Source organism: Salarias fasciatus, chromosome 22, assembly GCF_902148845.1.
Source record: "Salarias fasciatus chromosome 22, fSalaFa1.1, whole genome shotgun sequence".
In the NCBI taxonomy this organism is placed as follows: Eukaryota; Metazoa; Chordata; class Actinopteri; order Blenniiformes; family Blenniidae; genus Salarias; species Salarias fasciatus.
Window position 1 is genome coordinate 7762948 of NC_043765.1, and position 14939 is coordinate 7777886.

A 14939-nucleotide genomic window follows, 5' to 3' on the forward strand; every position below is an offset into this window, starting at 1 on the left:
CCATCTTCTGCTTCTGGTGAATAAAGTTCAAAAAGAAACCTGGGAATCAAATACAGTGACTAAAATCCAGGCCTGTTCCTTTGTTTTAACCCCTGAGGCAGATAGGGTTACCATCACATCAGATTTAAAGTCCCCATACTTGTTCAAAATGTCAAACTTCACAGTGTCGTCAGGCTGGATCAAGCTTGAAAATGAATAAATCTGAACACAAAGCTGTAAAAACAGAGTCTTCTCCTTGGTTCAGGGACATCTGGTGTTGCAGGGGTCTCCTGATGAAAACAGTGAGTACACACTGACCAGAGGGAACATGGTGACCGCCCCCAGCAGGGAGCCCAGCTGCACCACCGCTCCGCACCACACGAGGGCGCTGTGGCCTTCATCCCGCAGGATGATGCCGATAATCACCTTCACGTAGGACAGAGTGAGGATGAAGAAGAGCCAGGCCAGAACCTGGGGGGACAGAGGGGGGCGACACGTGTCAATAAAAACACACTAAACATCAGAAATGAAGCCAAACACTTTGATACTCACAATGACGACCCCTCCCGAAACGTCGTTGACCAGCAGCGGACACGGACTGAGCGCCGCCATGAACATTATGTAAGCTCCCAGTCCGCTGCCCCCCACCGTGAGCCCCCCCATCAACAGCAGGGACCTGCACACACACACACACACACACACACACACACACACACACACACACACACACACACACACACACACACACACACACACGTGACATTTTTGTTTACAAAAATATTTAAATGCTTTATACACAAATTTGCCAGTCATGATAAATGTATATGATCACATTTATTCTTCATATTTTTACATGAATCATTTCCAGTGTTTCTAAGATGTGTATTCAGTTCCACAGTAGGATTTTTCGGTTTTGATCACTAATATGATTGAAACAAAGTTTGCAAGAAAATGAATGAAATTAGACTTCTTTTAATTCTGTACTGTTGAACATCCTTTATAATGTTTCTTAAAAAAAATGTGAAAGTTTCAGGACTCAGGGTTTTTTCTATTTATTATAGATATTGAGTGTGGGGGACACAGGTTTGACTCCTGGTTGTGACAACATGGGAATACAGTGAAAATGAGCCAAGGAGCCAATTCAAGTTGCAATAACTTGTTAAAGAATGCAGATGAACAAACCCCTCTTGTCCGTAAATCTAAACACAGCAGAATGCTGGTACCGGAACACCATAATTGTTTCTTATAAAATGAGTTATTTTGTGTAAATAGCATCTCTGATAAAGTTTTGAGCGTACAATATAATAACCGTCACTGACCTGATGGGGAGGAACATGGCGATGAAGCAGGCCAGAGGGTTGGCCACGGCCGCCAGGGTGGCTGACAGGTGATAGATGTTGTTCCCGTACGGCAGGCACGAGTACGACTGCACGGAGGGAAGCACCACGTTGCTCAGAGCGTTCACCCAGGCCAGAATCACAAAGATATAAACCACCTGCGGCCAGCTGTAGGAGCCGCTGCCGAAGCTGCTCCTGGCCTTCTGGTTGGGCGCTCTGTACGGATCCATCATGGGCTTCTGCTCCGCCCAGTTTTTGTTCTTGGGGGCTCTGTGCTTCGTCCTGTTGGTGTATCTGCCGTTGGAGTGCTCCGAGGCCACGGACGGGTGGTAGTTCAACAGAAGAAAAGCCGCCAGACACACGAGCATCATGGCGCTCAGGAAGAAGAAAAACACCTCGGCCGAGAAGTTTGCAGGCTGATACTGAGCTTGGAGGTCAAGGGTCAAGGAGCTATTGTAGGTGCTGAGGGTGTGATTCAGTGATTGGGTGCTGTTGATGCAGCGGACGACACCAACACCCTGGACCAGAGCCACGAGGGCCGGCAGCAGGCCGCTCACGCCCTCCCCGATGTAGTAGGTGGTCAGATACTGCGGCTTGAGGTGCATCATGAAGGGCAGGAAGGTGACGGAGGAGGTGCAGTCCACCGCGGCCAGGAAGAAGGTTAACACCAGGAGCGCCACACTGCGGGGGGCTCCTGCCACGACCACCGTGTCCTTCCAGAAGAAACCCAGGAGGAAGGTGGACACGGTGCCCAGGCCGATGATGGTGTAAATGACCGCCGCCTCGTTCAGGGCGCCGGGCCGGAAGCGGTGCATGAGGGTGACGAAGAGAGGCCCGACGTTGGCCATCTGGATGATGACCGACAGGTAGGACGGCAGGTACCACCCCTCCGGGATCTCGGGGACGATGAGAGGCAGCTCCACCCACAGGCCGTTGATGGAGACCCAGGAGCCCATCCCGAACAGGACGGCCAGCAGGTGGGTGAGCAGCGACATGACGGAGGCAAGGTCGTCTGCAGAGACACAGACGGGGGCTGTGGATTCAGAAACAGAGCTGGAGCTGAAGAAACAGCTGAGTCATCTCCTAATGCTTCGCTCTTTCTGTACTGAATTAACGACTAACATGCTGCTAACATATTAATAAAAGTGTTACTGTCACTACGATTACTCTTTCAAAATGAATCAATAAATAAATGCATTACAAAATGTAGCTAAAGTTAATAGAAAATCATAGAAAACCTCGAGTAACTCTGCGTCCACATCTGAAAGCAGCTTGCTCGTTCTTATGCCAGTTCTCCAGCATTTTAGGATTAGAGGTTACACATTTTTCAGCACTGTTGCTCCCCCAAATATCTGTATTCAATAAGATGAATGAAAAATATCACTTACAAATGTTTAAGTATTTTCTCATGCTGTTACCTGGTGTTATTAAAGTATGCAATTTTGATTGTGCAGTTTTAGGGTGTATTATAGTTTAAAGTTAAGTTTAGATTGAGTGTGATCAGGTTCAAATACATATTCAAGACTAAAGCTACAAAACAACACAACAGCAAATCGTTAAAATTAAAAAAACAATGATTAAAGCGTCAAGAAGCAACACATGATTTCTTTGAAATCTGGTTAATATTTACTCCTGTGATGCTGTCTTTACTTTCCTGATTTGCTGTGTAATGAACTTGCAGACCCTGAAACACGTGTTCACGAAGTTACATGCAGAATGTCACATTTTCTTCATGTTGTGTTGTTTTCCTTTACGTCGTGCAGAGTCTGGGCTGAACCCGCTTCAAAAACATCAAACACGCAGCAGAGGAAACACGACCACCTGCTGGTTCTGGCAACTATTGCACAACATGAGAAAACATCCCAGCAGAGCGTTGATTATTTGAAGAGGAAGTGCAGTCTTTCCATTTTTAGAAAAATAAAGGAAAAAGTAAAAGTCTTAGGATAAAGAAAGGTGATTCATTTTAAAAGAATTTTTTTAAATTTAGAAGCAATTGGAAGATTTTTATTTAAAAAGTTCCTTTACTATTTCACTCAATGTGTAACTTTTGATTAAAAGTTAATATTAAAAACAAAGTTTAGCAATTTTCCATCAGTTTTACTAAGTACACACATTTCAGAGCAATAAAGAAGAGTTGAAATGATGCCAGATTGCATCTCTGCAGATACTCACATGCTGCTCGCTGGAGAGTTTTCTGCAGACACAAAGCAGCCAAAGTCCTGTGCAGTAAAATGTGCGTGCACCGGGGGATTAAACCCTCCTCGGGCCGAGTGGGTGTGAGAGCACGCAGCCAACCATGACACAGGTCCGGTTAACTGATCATTGTCCCGACTTGAGGCAGCATCACTGCATCGTCCGTCTCCGGACGGTTGAAGACACGCGTCACATGCCGCGATTTTCAGTCACTTCCACGTCTGTTTCTTCTGGTCTCTCGTGGCCTCGGAGTCGTTTCTCCGTGAGAGAGACACATTCATGAGAGGGCACTGATTCTGCTTCAGGGAGGATCATGGGAGCAGAGGTGAGAATGAGAGTTTACACTGCTCAGTTGCATAACTACACATGAGAAGACTCGATGACCTTATGCAAATCAAGAATACAAGAGAAGTTTGGGCTACTGTTCCCAATCATTTAAAGTAAAATTGCACATTTACGCTTTAATCGTTAATATTTTGAGGAGACGGCTTTAGTTTTGAAATAAATTGTTTCTCAGAGAATTAAACACTAAAGCTGCCAGTCAGTTTGTGAGCAGGACAGAGAGACAGCAGCTCTGGAACTCTAAACTCTTATCTGCAAGGAAAGTAACTTTACAGAGCCGAGTGAAACTTCAGCGACTGTGAATATGAGAGAAATTCTAGCAGAGTAATCAGTCACTGATTTCTGTGTTACGCTGAGTGTTGGTTCAGTCATTTCACGACCAAATTGCTGCTGGAAAAACTTTTTTTTTTTTCCCCAGCAGTAATGTGTTACCGAGTATCGAAAGCAAAAGCAAAGCATCCTCCTAGTTTTTATTTAAACAGTTTGTACTGCTCCACATCGATTTTTTTGAGACGAGTGTAACATTGGGACTCAACCTTGATGTGGAGTTTGCATGTTCTTCCCGTCAGTGTGAGCAACTTCTCCAAGTATTTCGGTTTGCTCTCGCAATTTAAAAAATAAAACAAAAACCATGCATTTGTGGTTAATTGGTGGTTTGAAAATTGCCCGTTGCTCACTGTAAGATCAGGTATTTTCATAACTCCCGGTGTTCAGGGTTCAAGGAGTATTGTACTTGGGACAGGAGCCAGAATCCCGGCTTATCTCTGAGATTTTTTTTTTCAAACAATGCAGGGAAGGAAAAGCCAAACAATCGTCAACATTTTTACAATAAAAGAAGCTTTGGAACATTTGAAACAATCTTTATTGTTCTCCATTGTTGTCTGAAGCTCAGCACAACTGTTTGAAGTTAATCAACAGAAAAAAAGTCACCTCAGCCTGTTCAAACAGGGCTACAGCCACTTACAAATCAACACAAATTACACAAATTGATACATAAAAACAACTACAACCAAATCTTTAAGGCGACTTCAACATGTCCGCAAACTCTGAATGTACCAAAGTAAACTAACGGATGAAGTGCAGCAGCTTGAACTGACATTTCAGAGTAGTTTAGCATGTATTAGTGTTGTTACGTCAAAGAGTGAATCAGCAAAAATCCCTTGTTTTGAGAGCCAAGTTTTGTTCCTTTAACCCTTACATACTGTTCTATATTCTGCACCTTTATTGTACCTCTAAGAATTCCCTTGTAGCCCCTTTGACTACAGATCTATTCCAGAATGTTTAAATAGCCTGTTTCACTTAAAAAAAAAAAAAAACATTTTGTCCTTCATAAATGTTTCAGAGAACATAGAAAGTGTATTTTTTTAAGTTTTACACCACTCGTTTTTGGTGAAAAATATCTATTACACAGCATGTCATTGTGCAAAGAAACAGAAAAAAATCATATATATCTGATCAAATGTTCTGGGAACACAGAGTTCTCGTGACAGTGTCGAGGTCCCCTTGAACTCCGTCGCCTCTTTCGCACAGAAAATGCACACAAACACGACATCGAAATCCTCACAGTTTGAAGATTCCATAAAACCACAATGTTCATTTATTTGATCCACACTGGTAGATCTAAAACCCATTCGAACGGATACGGGCAAAACGTGACCCCAGCAGTATGTAAGGGTTAAGATAAGTAAATGATATTACAGCAGGGTAAAATCTAAACGAGGGTCCCATTAATGCATTAATGCACTCTGATAAAGTTATGGATGTATTTTTCTCTGACTTTAGTCATTTAGCTTTCATTTAGGTGCAACAGTGTTCTGTCAAAATGACACTTTTCAATCTAGTGTTCAGGCTGATATTTTTAAAGCGATGTGGCTTTTTGATCCTTGGATGTCGGCTCTTCCCGTCACTGTGAAGCAGAATCCACTGTTCACCCTCTAACGGGGAGCGTCGGCTGGGTTTAGACCGCCTTGAGAATGGTTAGTTTTACCTTGCCGATGACGGGCTGTTGAACAGTAATGCTTTACCCCGAGACATTTTTGCAATTTGCAATAAAAATAAGTGAATTAAAGTAATATAAGGCACTATAATTATTCACATAAGAATATTCACATTTTAAATTTCAAATAATTTACATTTTTCAAAGAAAATCTTGCTTTTTTTAAAGTGTAATTTCATTCAAAATGCAGAAATTTTAATCTCTATTATAATATTACACATTTAATTGAGTCTGGATCCTGACGAAAAGTTTCTTCTTGCTAAAATGAACATTTTACTCACTAAAGTGGAAATGTTGGGTTTCTCTCTGTATCTTTTTTTTAAATGTAAAGTCTCATGGGAGGGCCAAGTTGTAAATAGTCTTTACAAATCAAACCGAATTAAACAGAAAACTGAATAAATTCCAGGTTGCGACGATAGAGCTGAACTTAAAGTGGAAAAGTGACTTGATTAACCTGCTAATCGTGGAGTAAAGTGGCTCCTGCGCTGTGTGGGTGAGAAAACCCACACAGCAGAGTGAAGAGGTGATTCAGCCGCAGTAACTGGAAGTGGAAAATAACATCGCTGCATCTCAAAGTCATGAACTGACAACGAGAGTTCACCACCGAGCTAGCATTAGCTTTGGGCCTAAGTCTTCATTCTAACACATCTTTAAGGCATTCAGGAGAGACTTTGGCCCCGTTTACACGACTGCGTTTCAAGTGAAAACATGAACTTTCGCATTTACGTGGCAACATTTTGAAACTGATGTTCGAATACATGCAAAAGGCAGACATTCTGAAACCAAACTAGTTAGCAAGTAGTGGGTGCCGACGGTTGTTCTTGTAATGAAAACGAGACATACAGATGGTAAAACAATGACGACAGCGAGCCACAGAGATTCTAACAGACAGACAGAGTCGAATGGTTCTTGAAAACTTAACGTTCCGGGAGAATATGGACACTCTGGAGGCAAACGTTGTTGTCCATGTACTCGAGCATGTGCTTAAGAACCATTTACTACGGCCGTGGTGTGCGTGTGCAGCAGCAGTGTTTTAGAAAAGTTGCATTTTCCCCGTTTCCACAGGCTTTTTGAAAAGTTGTGTTTTCAGTGACTCCGACCACAACTGTCATGTAACCAAAAGCAGTAGGAAAGTTTTCCATTTTCACTTTAAAACGTCGTTGCCTAAACAGGACCTAAACATGTTCAGGCACGAAGCGACGGGGTTTGGCATTAAATCCAGGAATGTGGCGATGAATAGTAACATTATGATAACACCACCTCGAGCAGATCGTCTTATTCGTGTATCGGAACAAACCGCCAAAGGAAATTGTTGAATCTGAAGACGAGGTAGCCAGACTCTTGAGAGTGTGATGCTGAGAATCAGCCCTTTGCCTTCCTGTTGAGCTGCAGTCTGTTACTCATTGATCGTGTTCAGGAGCAACCGATGAGAGCGAACAAGTTAGTGATTATGTCCCTGAGCGCTCCGTGAACTCTCCTCATATGATCCGCTGTGTCCATCAGCAGTTGCTTTTCTACAGTAAACAACTCCGGCTACAGAGATTGGTTGTGAAACAGCACACAAAGCACTTGTGGTCTTACCAGGTCATATGCACTTTACATCCTCTTGGCCAATGTGCAGCGACACAATGCCCCCATTGTCTGGGAATGTTTACTTTCACAAACTGAGAGGCCTTTGGGTCAGTAGAGGATTCTTCCATGATCCTCCAGGATAATCAGGCCTACAGACATCCGGTGCTTCTTTAGGAGTCAAAGAAGTTAAAGCAGTCATTTCCCACGAGGAAGGAATGAAAAATGTGTTCGATCGAACAGAATATCAGGAAAGCGCCCAGCCGGCAGTTGTCACTAGTGCAGGGTGCAGTTGGACACGCAGTCCTGGGCTTTGGTGAAGACGTGAAAGATGTTGACCAGCGGGAACATGGTGAGGGCCCCGATGAGGGAGCCGGCCTGGATGGAGATGCCGCACCACAGCAGGGCGGCGTGGCCCGCCTCGTGGAGCAGGGTCCCAATCACGACCTTCAGATAGGAGAAGAGGCCCGTGAAGAAAATCCAGGAAATGACCTGCGCCAGACACCAAGAGCAAAATCAGGGATGAGAAACGAAGGAAACATTTAACAATGTTTTAAAAAGTGGAACATTTCAAGGAATCGCAGCTTCAATAAATTGGACACTGAATGTGCAGAGAAGAATAAGTCTGTTGATCCTCTATGATGTTTGCTGTCTTACTATACAAATAGACCCGACTTCCTCCGTCATCATATCACTGCTACTTCTCTTACTGCTCTCTTTTAGCACTTGCTATCAGCTACTTATAGCTCCTGTACTCTCACATCTACCTGTAAACAGAGGTGAGCAATTTGGCTGTAAAATCATAACACCTCAGGTAATTCAATTACACAAACGTTAGACGTCCCCATCAGAATAATAGCAGACGTTCAACAACTTTCACAATGCGATATTCATCTTTTCTCAGTATATCGCCCTCAAAAGTGGTTTTCTAGTAGACAAAATGACACATTTGATTTCCATCTCGTTCATCATGGGAGCAGCGACGCCGGTGTGTGTGAAACACTGCTGGACTAAGTGAGGCTCAGCAGCAGTATGGGGAAAAGATCTCAGCTCCAGATGTCCGTCGTAAAACTCACAGTGTTCCCTTCCTGTTTTCAGTGAGATTGTATGTTGTCACGCACTTTGTTGAAGAGCTCCGGTAAGATGTGGTCGTAAAAATAATGTTAAGACGGCAGATGATGCCATGAATGTAAAAGCTTGAATAGCATCTCAGTTGTGAGGTTCCAGAAACCACACTTATAGATGGTTATACAGAGCAATTAAAGCACAGCTTACACATCATTATTCTTGTGTGTTGTTGATAACTGTGTATTTATATACCACCATCTGCATTATTCATCACACTACAGGAGCCGTCTCAGCTCAAACCTGAGACATCAGTGGGGCATTTGGCCCACAGTCTGCTGCCACTGCTTTCAACTGCACACAAGTATCGAACTGGGACTGAAAACTCCATGTTGTATGAAATTGGTTGTATTAAGCGAAGATCTTCTGCTCTCCCCTGTTGAAACACTGGTGTGACAGGTACTGTGAATTAAGAGAAAACATGCTGGAAGAGGAAACTCTTTCTGGCTCATCTTGCTGCTGTGACTAAACTTAAACCCTCTTGAAACGCCTGTTCTATTCGTCTTGTTCGAGGTCCGTCATTCACATCTGACGAGAATCGACTGAACATTAAAAACAGTTTTCATAACGCATCTTCTCACAAAACCAGCGTGGGTTGTCAGTACTTTGATCTATAAAATCAAGACATGCAGAGTTTGCCAGGAAAAAAAAAAAATCAAAGCTCTGATGTAGTCACTCTTTTGTAGCAATGCACAACCACATGAAACTGAAGCATTTGATTATTAACCTGCATGGAGCTGCCTGTACCAGCGTGAGCTTCACTCAGTGCTGTTTGATAATGTTTACCAGCAGGTGCTGTGATCTCAATCTCAGACCTCTCAGAAAATACACATCCAACAATCACTTCATAAAATATGTATTCAATCATTTTTACCTGTTGCACACTGGTAAATTTGTTGATTTTAACATGCAGTGACCTGTGCTGTCGACCTCTGGGCCAGGTTACCCTCGTCAAACAGATATTTATCTCAGAATAATAGTGGTAATAATTAAACTTTACAAATAAATAATAATAAATTATGCTTTCAGTTATTGTCACTGGATATGAAGACTTTAGGGAGTTTATAGAGTAAACTGAGGCTAAACATACAGTAATACGATAACCTGCAGGCTACTGAACAGACTTTAGCAGCTTTAAAATCGGTGTTTGTTGAAGTTCGCGATCGGCTTTAAATTACTCTTAATACACATCCATTAGGGACAATAAAATACTTTCCTTTCAGTTTTGCAGCACCTGAACTCTTGTCTCAGTTGTCTCAGTGTTTTAACGTTGTAGACTAGTCGACAAGTCTTACATTAAAACGTTGGGTGGAGCACATTGTCGTGTTCACCATTACAACACAGTGAATCATGTAAAGTGAAAAACAGTCAGGCGGAGTTCACACAGCCTTCATGTCGTCTGTTTTGGCCGATAACGACTCATACTGAGAGTGGTGCAGGGGGTCAGAAACCCCTGCTTCAGAGAGTCACAGTAGCAAACTGTTAACAGTGGGATTCAAACCTGCAAACCTCTCAATAAAAATTTTGATTTGAAATCTGCTGGCCACAACTGCCTGCATTCTAAGTATTGGATCTAAATGTTCTGGACAAAGCATGAAAACTCACAACCTTTCTTCAACAAAAGACCCCTCCATTCGATCAAATCGACCCTCAATGTACTTTGTTAAAATTAGAGTGACCAGTTAACGTGTGAACACTTTCAAATTCTTCACTTTAAAAAAAGGAAATAAGTAAAATGTCCTTAGTTTTCCAAATTTGGGCAAAAATATGCAAGTGAAAAGGAGAAATGAAAATGACGACTCACCACTAAGGCCTCTCCAGCAGGCTCTCCTAACAACGGCGGACAGGGACTGAGAGCAGCTAACGCCAGGAGATAAGTGGCAAACACTCCGGCGCCGATGGACAAGAAGCCCAGACCTGCAGAGGACCTGCAACGCAGAGAGAGGGGGGCGAGTGAGGAACGCTTTCCCTTTCAGAGAGTATTTTAATACCGAGTGTTGTTTCTCACCTGAGGACAACAAACATGGCCAGGAAACAAGCCAGGGGGTTGGCTATGTTCCCCAGCACCACGGAGAGGTGAAAGGTCATGGTGCTGTAGGGCAGACAGGTGAAGCTCTGCACGGACGGGAGAACGCCGTTGGTGAGCGCGTTGGAGACGCAGAGCAGCACCAGCAGGTAAATGTTTCGGGGCGTCCAGAAAGTGTCGGAGGGCGGCTGCTCCTCCACCTGGACCAGCTCCTCCGACACCGGCGTCCCTCCGTTGTGCAGCCGGTGAGTCTCGTCCTCGCTCTTTGCCGCCGCCGTATCGAGAGACTCCGGCGGTGGCGAGTACTGCTGCGAGTCCGTCTGCCTCCGCGTCAACGCCAGGAAGCTGAGCGCCGAGATCACCAGCATGACGAACAGGAACCAGAAGAAGTTCTGCGCGGGGAAGCTCTCGTCTAAATACCGCGGCTGCACCGTGCCGTTCACGGTTTTACACTCCAGCTTCCCGACACCTTGTCCCAACGCCACGATGCAAGGGAACAAGGCACTGAAGCCCTGCCCGATGAAGAAGGTGCGGATGTACTGAGGAGGGTAACGGAACATAAAGGGCAGGAATGTAACGTTGGACGTGCAGCAGACCAGAGCCAGCAGGAAGGTGAAGAGCAGGAAGGGCACCGAGCGCTCCTGACCGGCGATCGTGACGGTGTGCGACCAGAAGATGGCCAGGAACGCGGACGCCACCACCGCCAGAGCCTGGATGCAGTAAATGACGAGGCGTTCGTTCAAACGTCCCGGAGCGCAGTGGTGCGTTATGGTCACCGCTATCGGCCCCAGGTTCCCGAACGCTATGAGCACCGAAAGGGAGGCAGGCAGGTTCCAACCTAGGAGAAAGGGTTAATGTCAGTTTAGGAAAGAAAATATATATATATATATAAAAAAACCAGGAAATTTCAAGGATCATCATTAGGGATCAATAATCTATATCTATCTATTGTTGAGTTCATATAAGACAATTGCTTGCTTGCTCTGAGTGGCAGAATTCATGCTTACATAGAGCTGTTGCACGAGAAGGTATGATTGGAAAACATGTTTTTCTCTGAGCGCCACCTATGTGCAGATAGATATTCTTCATGGGGACAATTGGAGCTTGGCTGAGACTGCAAAGTGTCAAAGTGACCCATCTCCCCGTCACGCCCTGGTTCCAAGTGTCCCAAGACTACAAAGCTACTTCTGCATTCCTCTTCCTGCTCATAAAACTCCCAGAAGCTCCCCGCCTGTGAGCGGATGAAATCATGTACACACACACACCTTAGAGACAAAGACCCACAATTCTGTAAAACTTTGCTGCACTGACTGTTCACTGCTTGAAGAAATAATACTTTATTCCTGGCTCACTGTCTTTCTCTTAATCTGATCCCAAAAGTATCGGTGGACACAGAAGTTGAAACAATTGGACAACAAGACAATGAGTAGGTTAATGGTCTTTTACTGATAAAAATGGTCTTTTGTAGATAGTTTTGAACCTATCTACCTATCAAAGAAAAACACAGGATCTCCAACAGTAAAATGAAAGGTCTATCAGAAAAATGTTTCTTTTTTTTTTCAAATAATGTATATTTATGTTTTCATAAAACTAAAACTGATTCTTGTGGGACTCAAGTCATAATAGCATATATAATATGTATTAACTATTTAAGCTCGCCCCTAACAATTTAACCCACATTCTGGGAGAGGGTTGAGCCGATGCTGCTCTTTATATCATCATTACTAATCGTTGTAGTTCATGTCGAAGCTTTTACAGTCTAAACCACCAATAATAATGCCCTTGATTTATGTTTGCTTTAAATCCGGTTTGTCATTTTTTTTTAAAAAACACTACTTTTCCATTTAAGTAGTTTCTTGCTCATATTAAATCAATATTTTTAAGTATCTTTCATTGATTAACTTTTTTAAAGAATCATTTGCATTATTTCATGTTTTCATCGCCCTGGTGACACACTGGAAACCTTTATAGCCCAATAACAAGATGCTATACAAATAAACTTTAATTGATTTATATATATTCTAATTGCTTCATGAGCAGGGTGCTATCTCAGCTGTACAAACTTGATTGTTGCTCTGGCATATGTTTCATGGACTTCGATGTTATGACTGAACTTTGCTGTGACAATTCCAATATCAAGATTGACTTTGTTTAGTTTTTAGCACAGACTGATGTGAATATTATTGCCATCTGGCCTCTGAATTAATAAATCCAAGCTTTCCCCCCTTTATTAACAGGAAACTATTGAGTTTGTATTCAGGATATGATGACCAAGTAAATAGAGATGTTAACTGACTATTATAGCAACATTTGAACGTCATAAGCAGCAATTTATTTTAAGCCCAGCAAACATTAATTTTTTCTACACTACAGTTTTGTATTTTAATAAGAATACTAAAGTCTCCTTCTGATAGAAATGATTGTAGAGGTGCAAAATACAGCACCAAACATCCCAGCACACCTGTGTCTCAAAGCCAATCAGAACACAGATCGTATGTGTCAGATACTGTAATCACACTGAACTTTCACCCAGAAAATAATCGATATCACACACATATTTCCAATTAACCACGGCTGAGGACAAAAAACAAAGGACATACTGTGTTCGAAATTCAACATTTATACTGAGGAAAAGTAATTTAGCACATATCTTGTCATCCGACACTGTTTTGTAAGGTTTTTATTTATTTATTTATTTGGTTATAACCAATACAGGAAGCGTGTCTAACTGCATTGTTACTGCACAGAAGGATGTTTTAACGGTAAAGACAACAGCAGAATGCAGATTATTCCGGGTCAAACTTACATTAGCTAACGCCACCTGCTTTGTTCTACACCCCTATGAAGTTATAAATTATAAAACAATTCAAGCCGAACGGTGTTCCTACACTGTGTTAAAGAGGAGAGAACATTAGTTCAGAGACCCATCTCTCTATGTCTTTGTATGTGTGTGTGTTTGTCTGTGCGCGCGCGCTCGGGTGTTTGGGGCTCTGACCTTCGGGCAGCACGCGGACCACCACCGGGAGCTCGACCCAAAGACTGTTGACGGAAATCCAGGAGCCCATGGCGAACAGAGCCATCAGCCCGTGGGTCACCGCGGGGCTGCTCCACCGACCGCCGGCCATGGTAGCGTTGACAGCGGCCCTGTAGGCGAAGGAGAACCGGTAGGCGGTTCGGGCTGCGTTGGGGAACAATGTGCGCGTCTGCGTCCCACGCCGCGTCAAGAATGGTGGACGCCGCTTACGCAAAGGCACCGCCCCCTTTACGATGCATTCACTGCGCCTCGGAACTTCCACCATCACAGCTTCCTTTTAGATTAGGGGCGTCAAACATAAGGCTTGTGGGCCAAAACCGGCCCGCAAGAGACTCCAATTCGGCCCGCCAAATCAACAAGAGAATTGTGAAAAATTTCGGTGAAAACATTGATTATTTATATATGGGTATATATGGCTGTATTTTACAATAGAAAATATAAAAATTGGATTTATTTTGACACTGTAGTCATTTCCAGTATTGATTTTTTTTTTTTAATCCTTGCAAAAAACACATTTTTATCACTGTGCTACAATGAAGAAAATCTACAACGTTTATACTCAAAGGTTATTATGGCACTGCCAGGCCCTCTCAAGATGAAATGTGTCTGTTTGTGGCCCCTGAACTAAAATGATGACCCCCCCCCCACCCCAACATGCTTTATTCGCAACAGGGTCAGCAAAAGTACAGATAAATAGCCCGGTAGATATAAAGCAAACTAATGAAATGGCAGGATCAGGCAATGTACTCCATTACACAAGTAAAAAGGAATCCTGATGCTTTTTCTGGTTGTGAGTCATAATATGCACATAAGCATATATAGAGCCATATGAAATCCGTGTTAACGGAATCGCGGACAGAATCGCGGAAATTACCAATAAAAATGGAATTGGAATAAAATGCGGAATATTGCGGAATTCGTCCTAATCTGGTCTGAAATTCAGTTTTCAGGAGAAAATGGAACCTTATAGTGCAAAGCAAACATGCCGGGGGGACCGCCCGAGCTGCTGCAACGTGTACGTCACTTCCACAGCGCTGCTAACATGCTAAAGCTGCGTTCACACCGCCAAATGCTTTCCGCGATTTTGCGTCAAAATACAATTGAAAACAAATGTGAACGCGCGTTCCAGCCACGACGAGACGCGACGCAACAACACGATGTCCAAGCGAGCTGCTCCCTCCCCTCTCACACATTCAAAAAAGTTATGAAACTCCACGCTAAGCGCTAAATACAGAGCAGAACAGTACACGGACTTTCATGCCTCAGGGGAAAAGCTTTTTTGTAAATACTGTTAACGTACTGTGGACTGGACTCGCAAAGACGCATGCGACTAATTGA

The 14939-nt window shown here is 43.4% G+C and overlaps 2 protein-coding genes across 2 annotated transcripts; both read right to left on the reverse strand.

Moving 5' to 3' along the window:
* Positions 1-216: 216 nt before the first annotated feature.
* On the reverse strand, positions 217-3631 carry slc52a3-2a (solute carrier family 52 member 3-2a). The gene is made up of 4 exons (XM_030120907.1): positions 3489-3631; positions 1299-2328; positions 532-655; positions 217-450 (listed from the first exon to the last, which is right to left on the reverse strand). Exons 2-4 carry the CDS (start codon positions 2309-2311, stop codon positions 241-243), a joined length of 1347 nt encoding a protein of 448 aa, XP_029976767.1. The 5' UTR covers positions 2312-2328; positions 3489-3631; the 3' UTR covers positions 217-240.
* Positions 3632-4704: 1073 nt separating this feature from the next.
* slc52a2 (solute carrier family 52 member 2) lies at positions 4705-13753 on the reverse strand. The gene is made up of 4 exons (XM_030120887.1): positions 13563-13753; positions 10550-11405; positions 10346-10469; positions 4705-7908 (listed from the first exon to the last, which is right to left on the reverse strand). Exons 1-4 carry the CDS (start codon positions 13690-13692, stop codon positions 7693-7695), a joined length of 1326 nt encoding a protein of 441 aa, XP_029976747.1. The 5' UTR covers positions 13693-13753; the 3' UTR covers positions 4705-7692.
* Between the last annotated feature and the right edge of the window lie 1186 nt (positions 13754-14939).

Bases quoted from the DNA above. Each gene is read 5' to 3' on its own strand.
- slc52a3-2a (XM_030120907.1), bottom strand. From the start codon at position 2,311: ATGTCGCTGCTCACCCACCTGCTGGCCGTCCTGTTCGGGATGGGCTCC. The intron at 656-1,298 runs GTCAGTGACGGT...GTGTGTGTGCAG, and splicing joins GCCATGTTCCTCCCCATCAG to GTCCCTGCTGTTGATGGGGG. The intron at 451-531 runs GTGAGTATCAAA...CTGTCCCCCCAG, and splicing joins TTTCGGGAGGGGTCGTCATT to GTTCTGGCCTGGCTCTTCTT.
- slc52a2 (XM_030120887.1), bottom strand. From the start codon at position 13,692: ATGGCCGGCGGTCGGTGGAGCAGCCCCGCGGTGACCCACGGGCTGATG. The intron at 10,470-10,549 runs GTGAGAAACAAC...TCTGCGTTGCAG, and splicing joins GCCATGTTTGTTGTCCTCAG to GTCCTCTGCAGGTCTGGGCT. The intron at 7,909-10,345 runs GTGAGTCGTCAT...TGTCTGGCGCAG, and splicing joins CTGCTGGAGAGGCCTTAGTG to GTCATTTCCTGGATTTTCTT.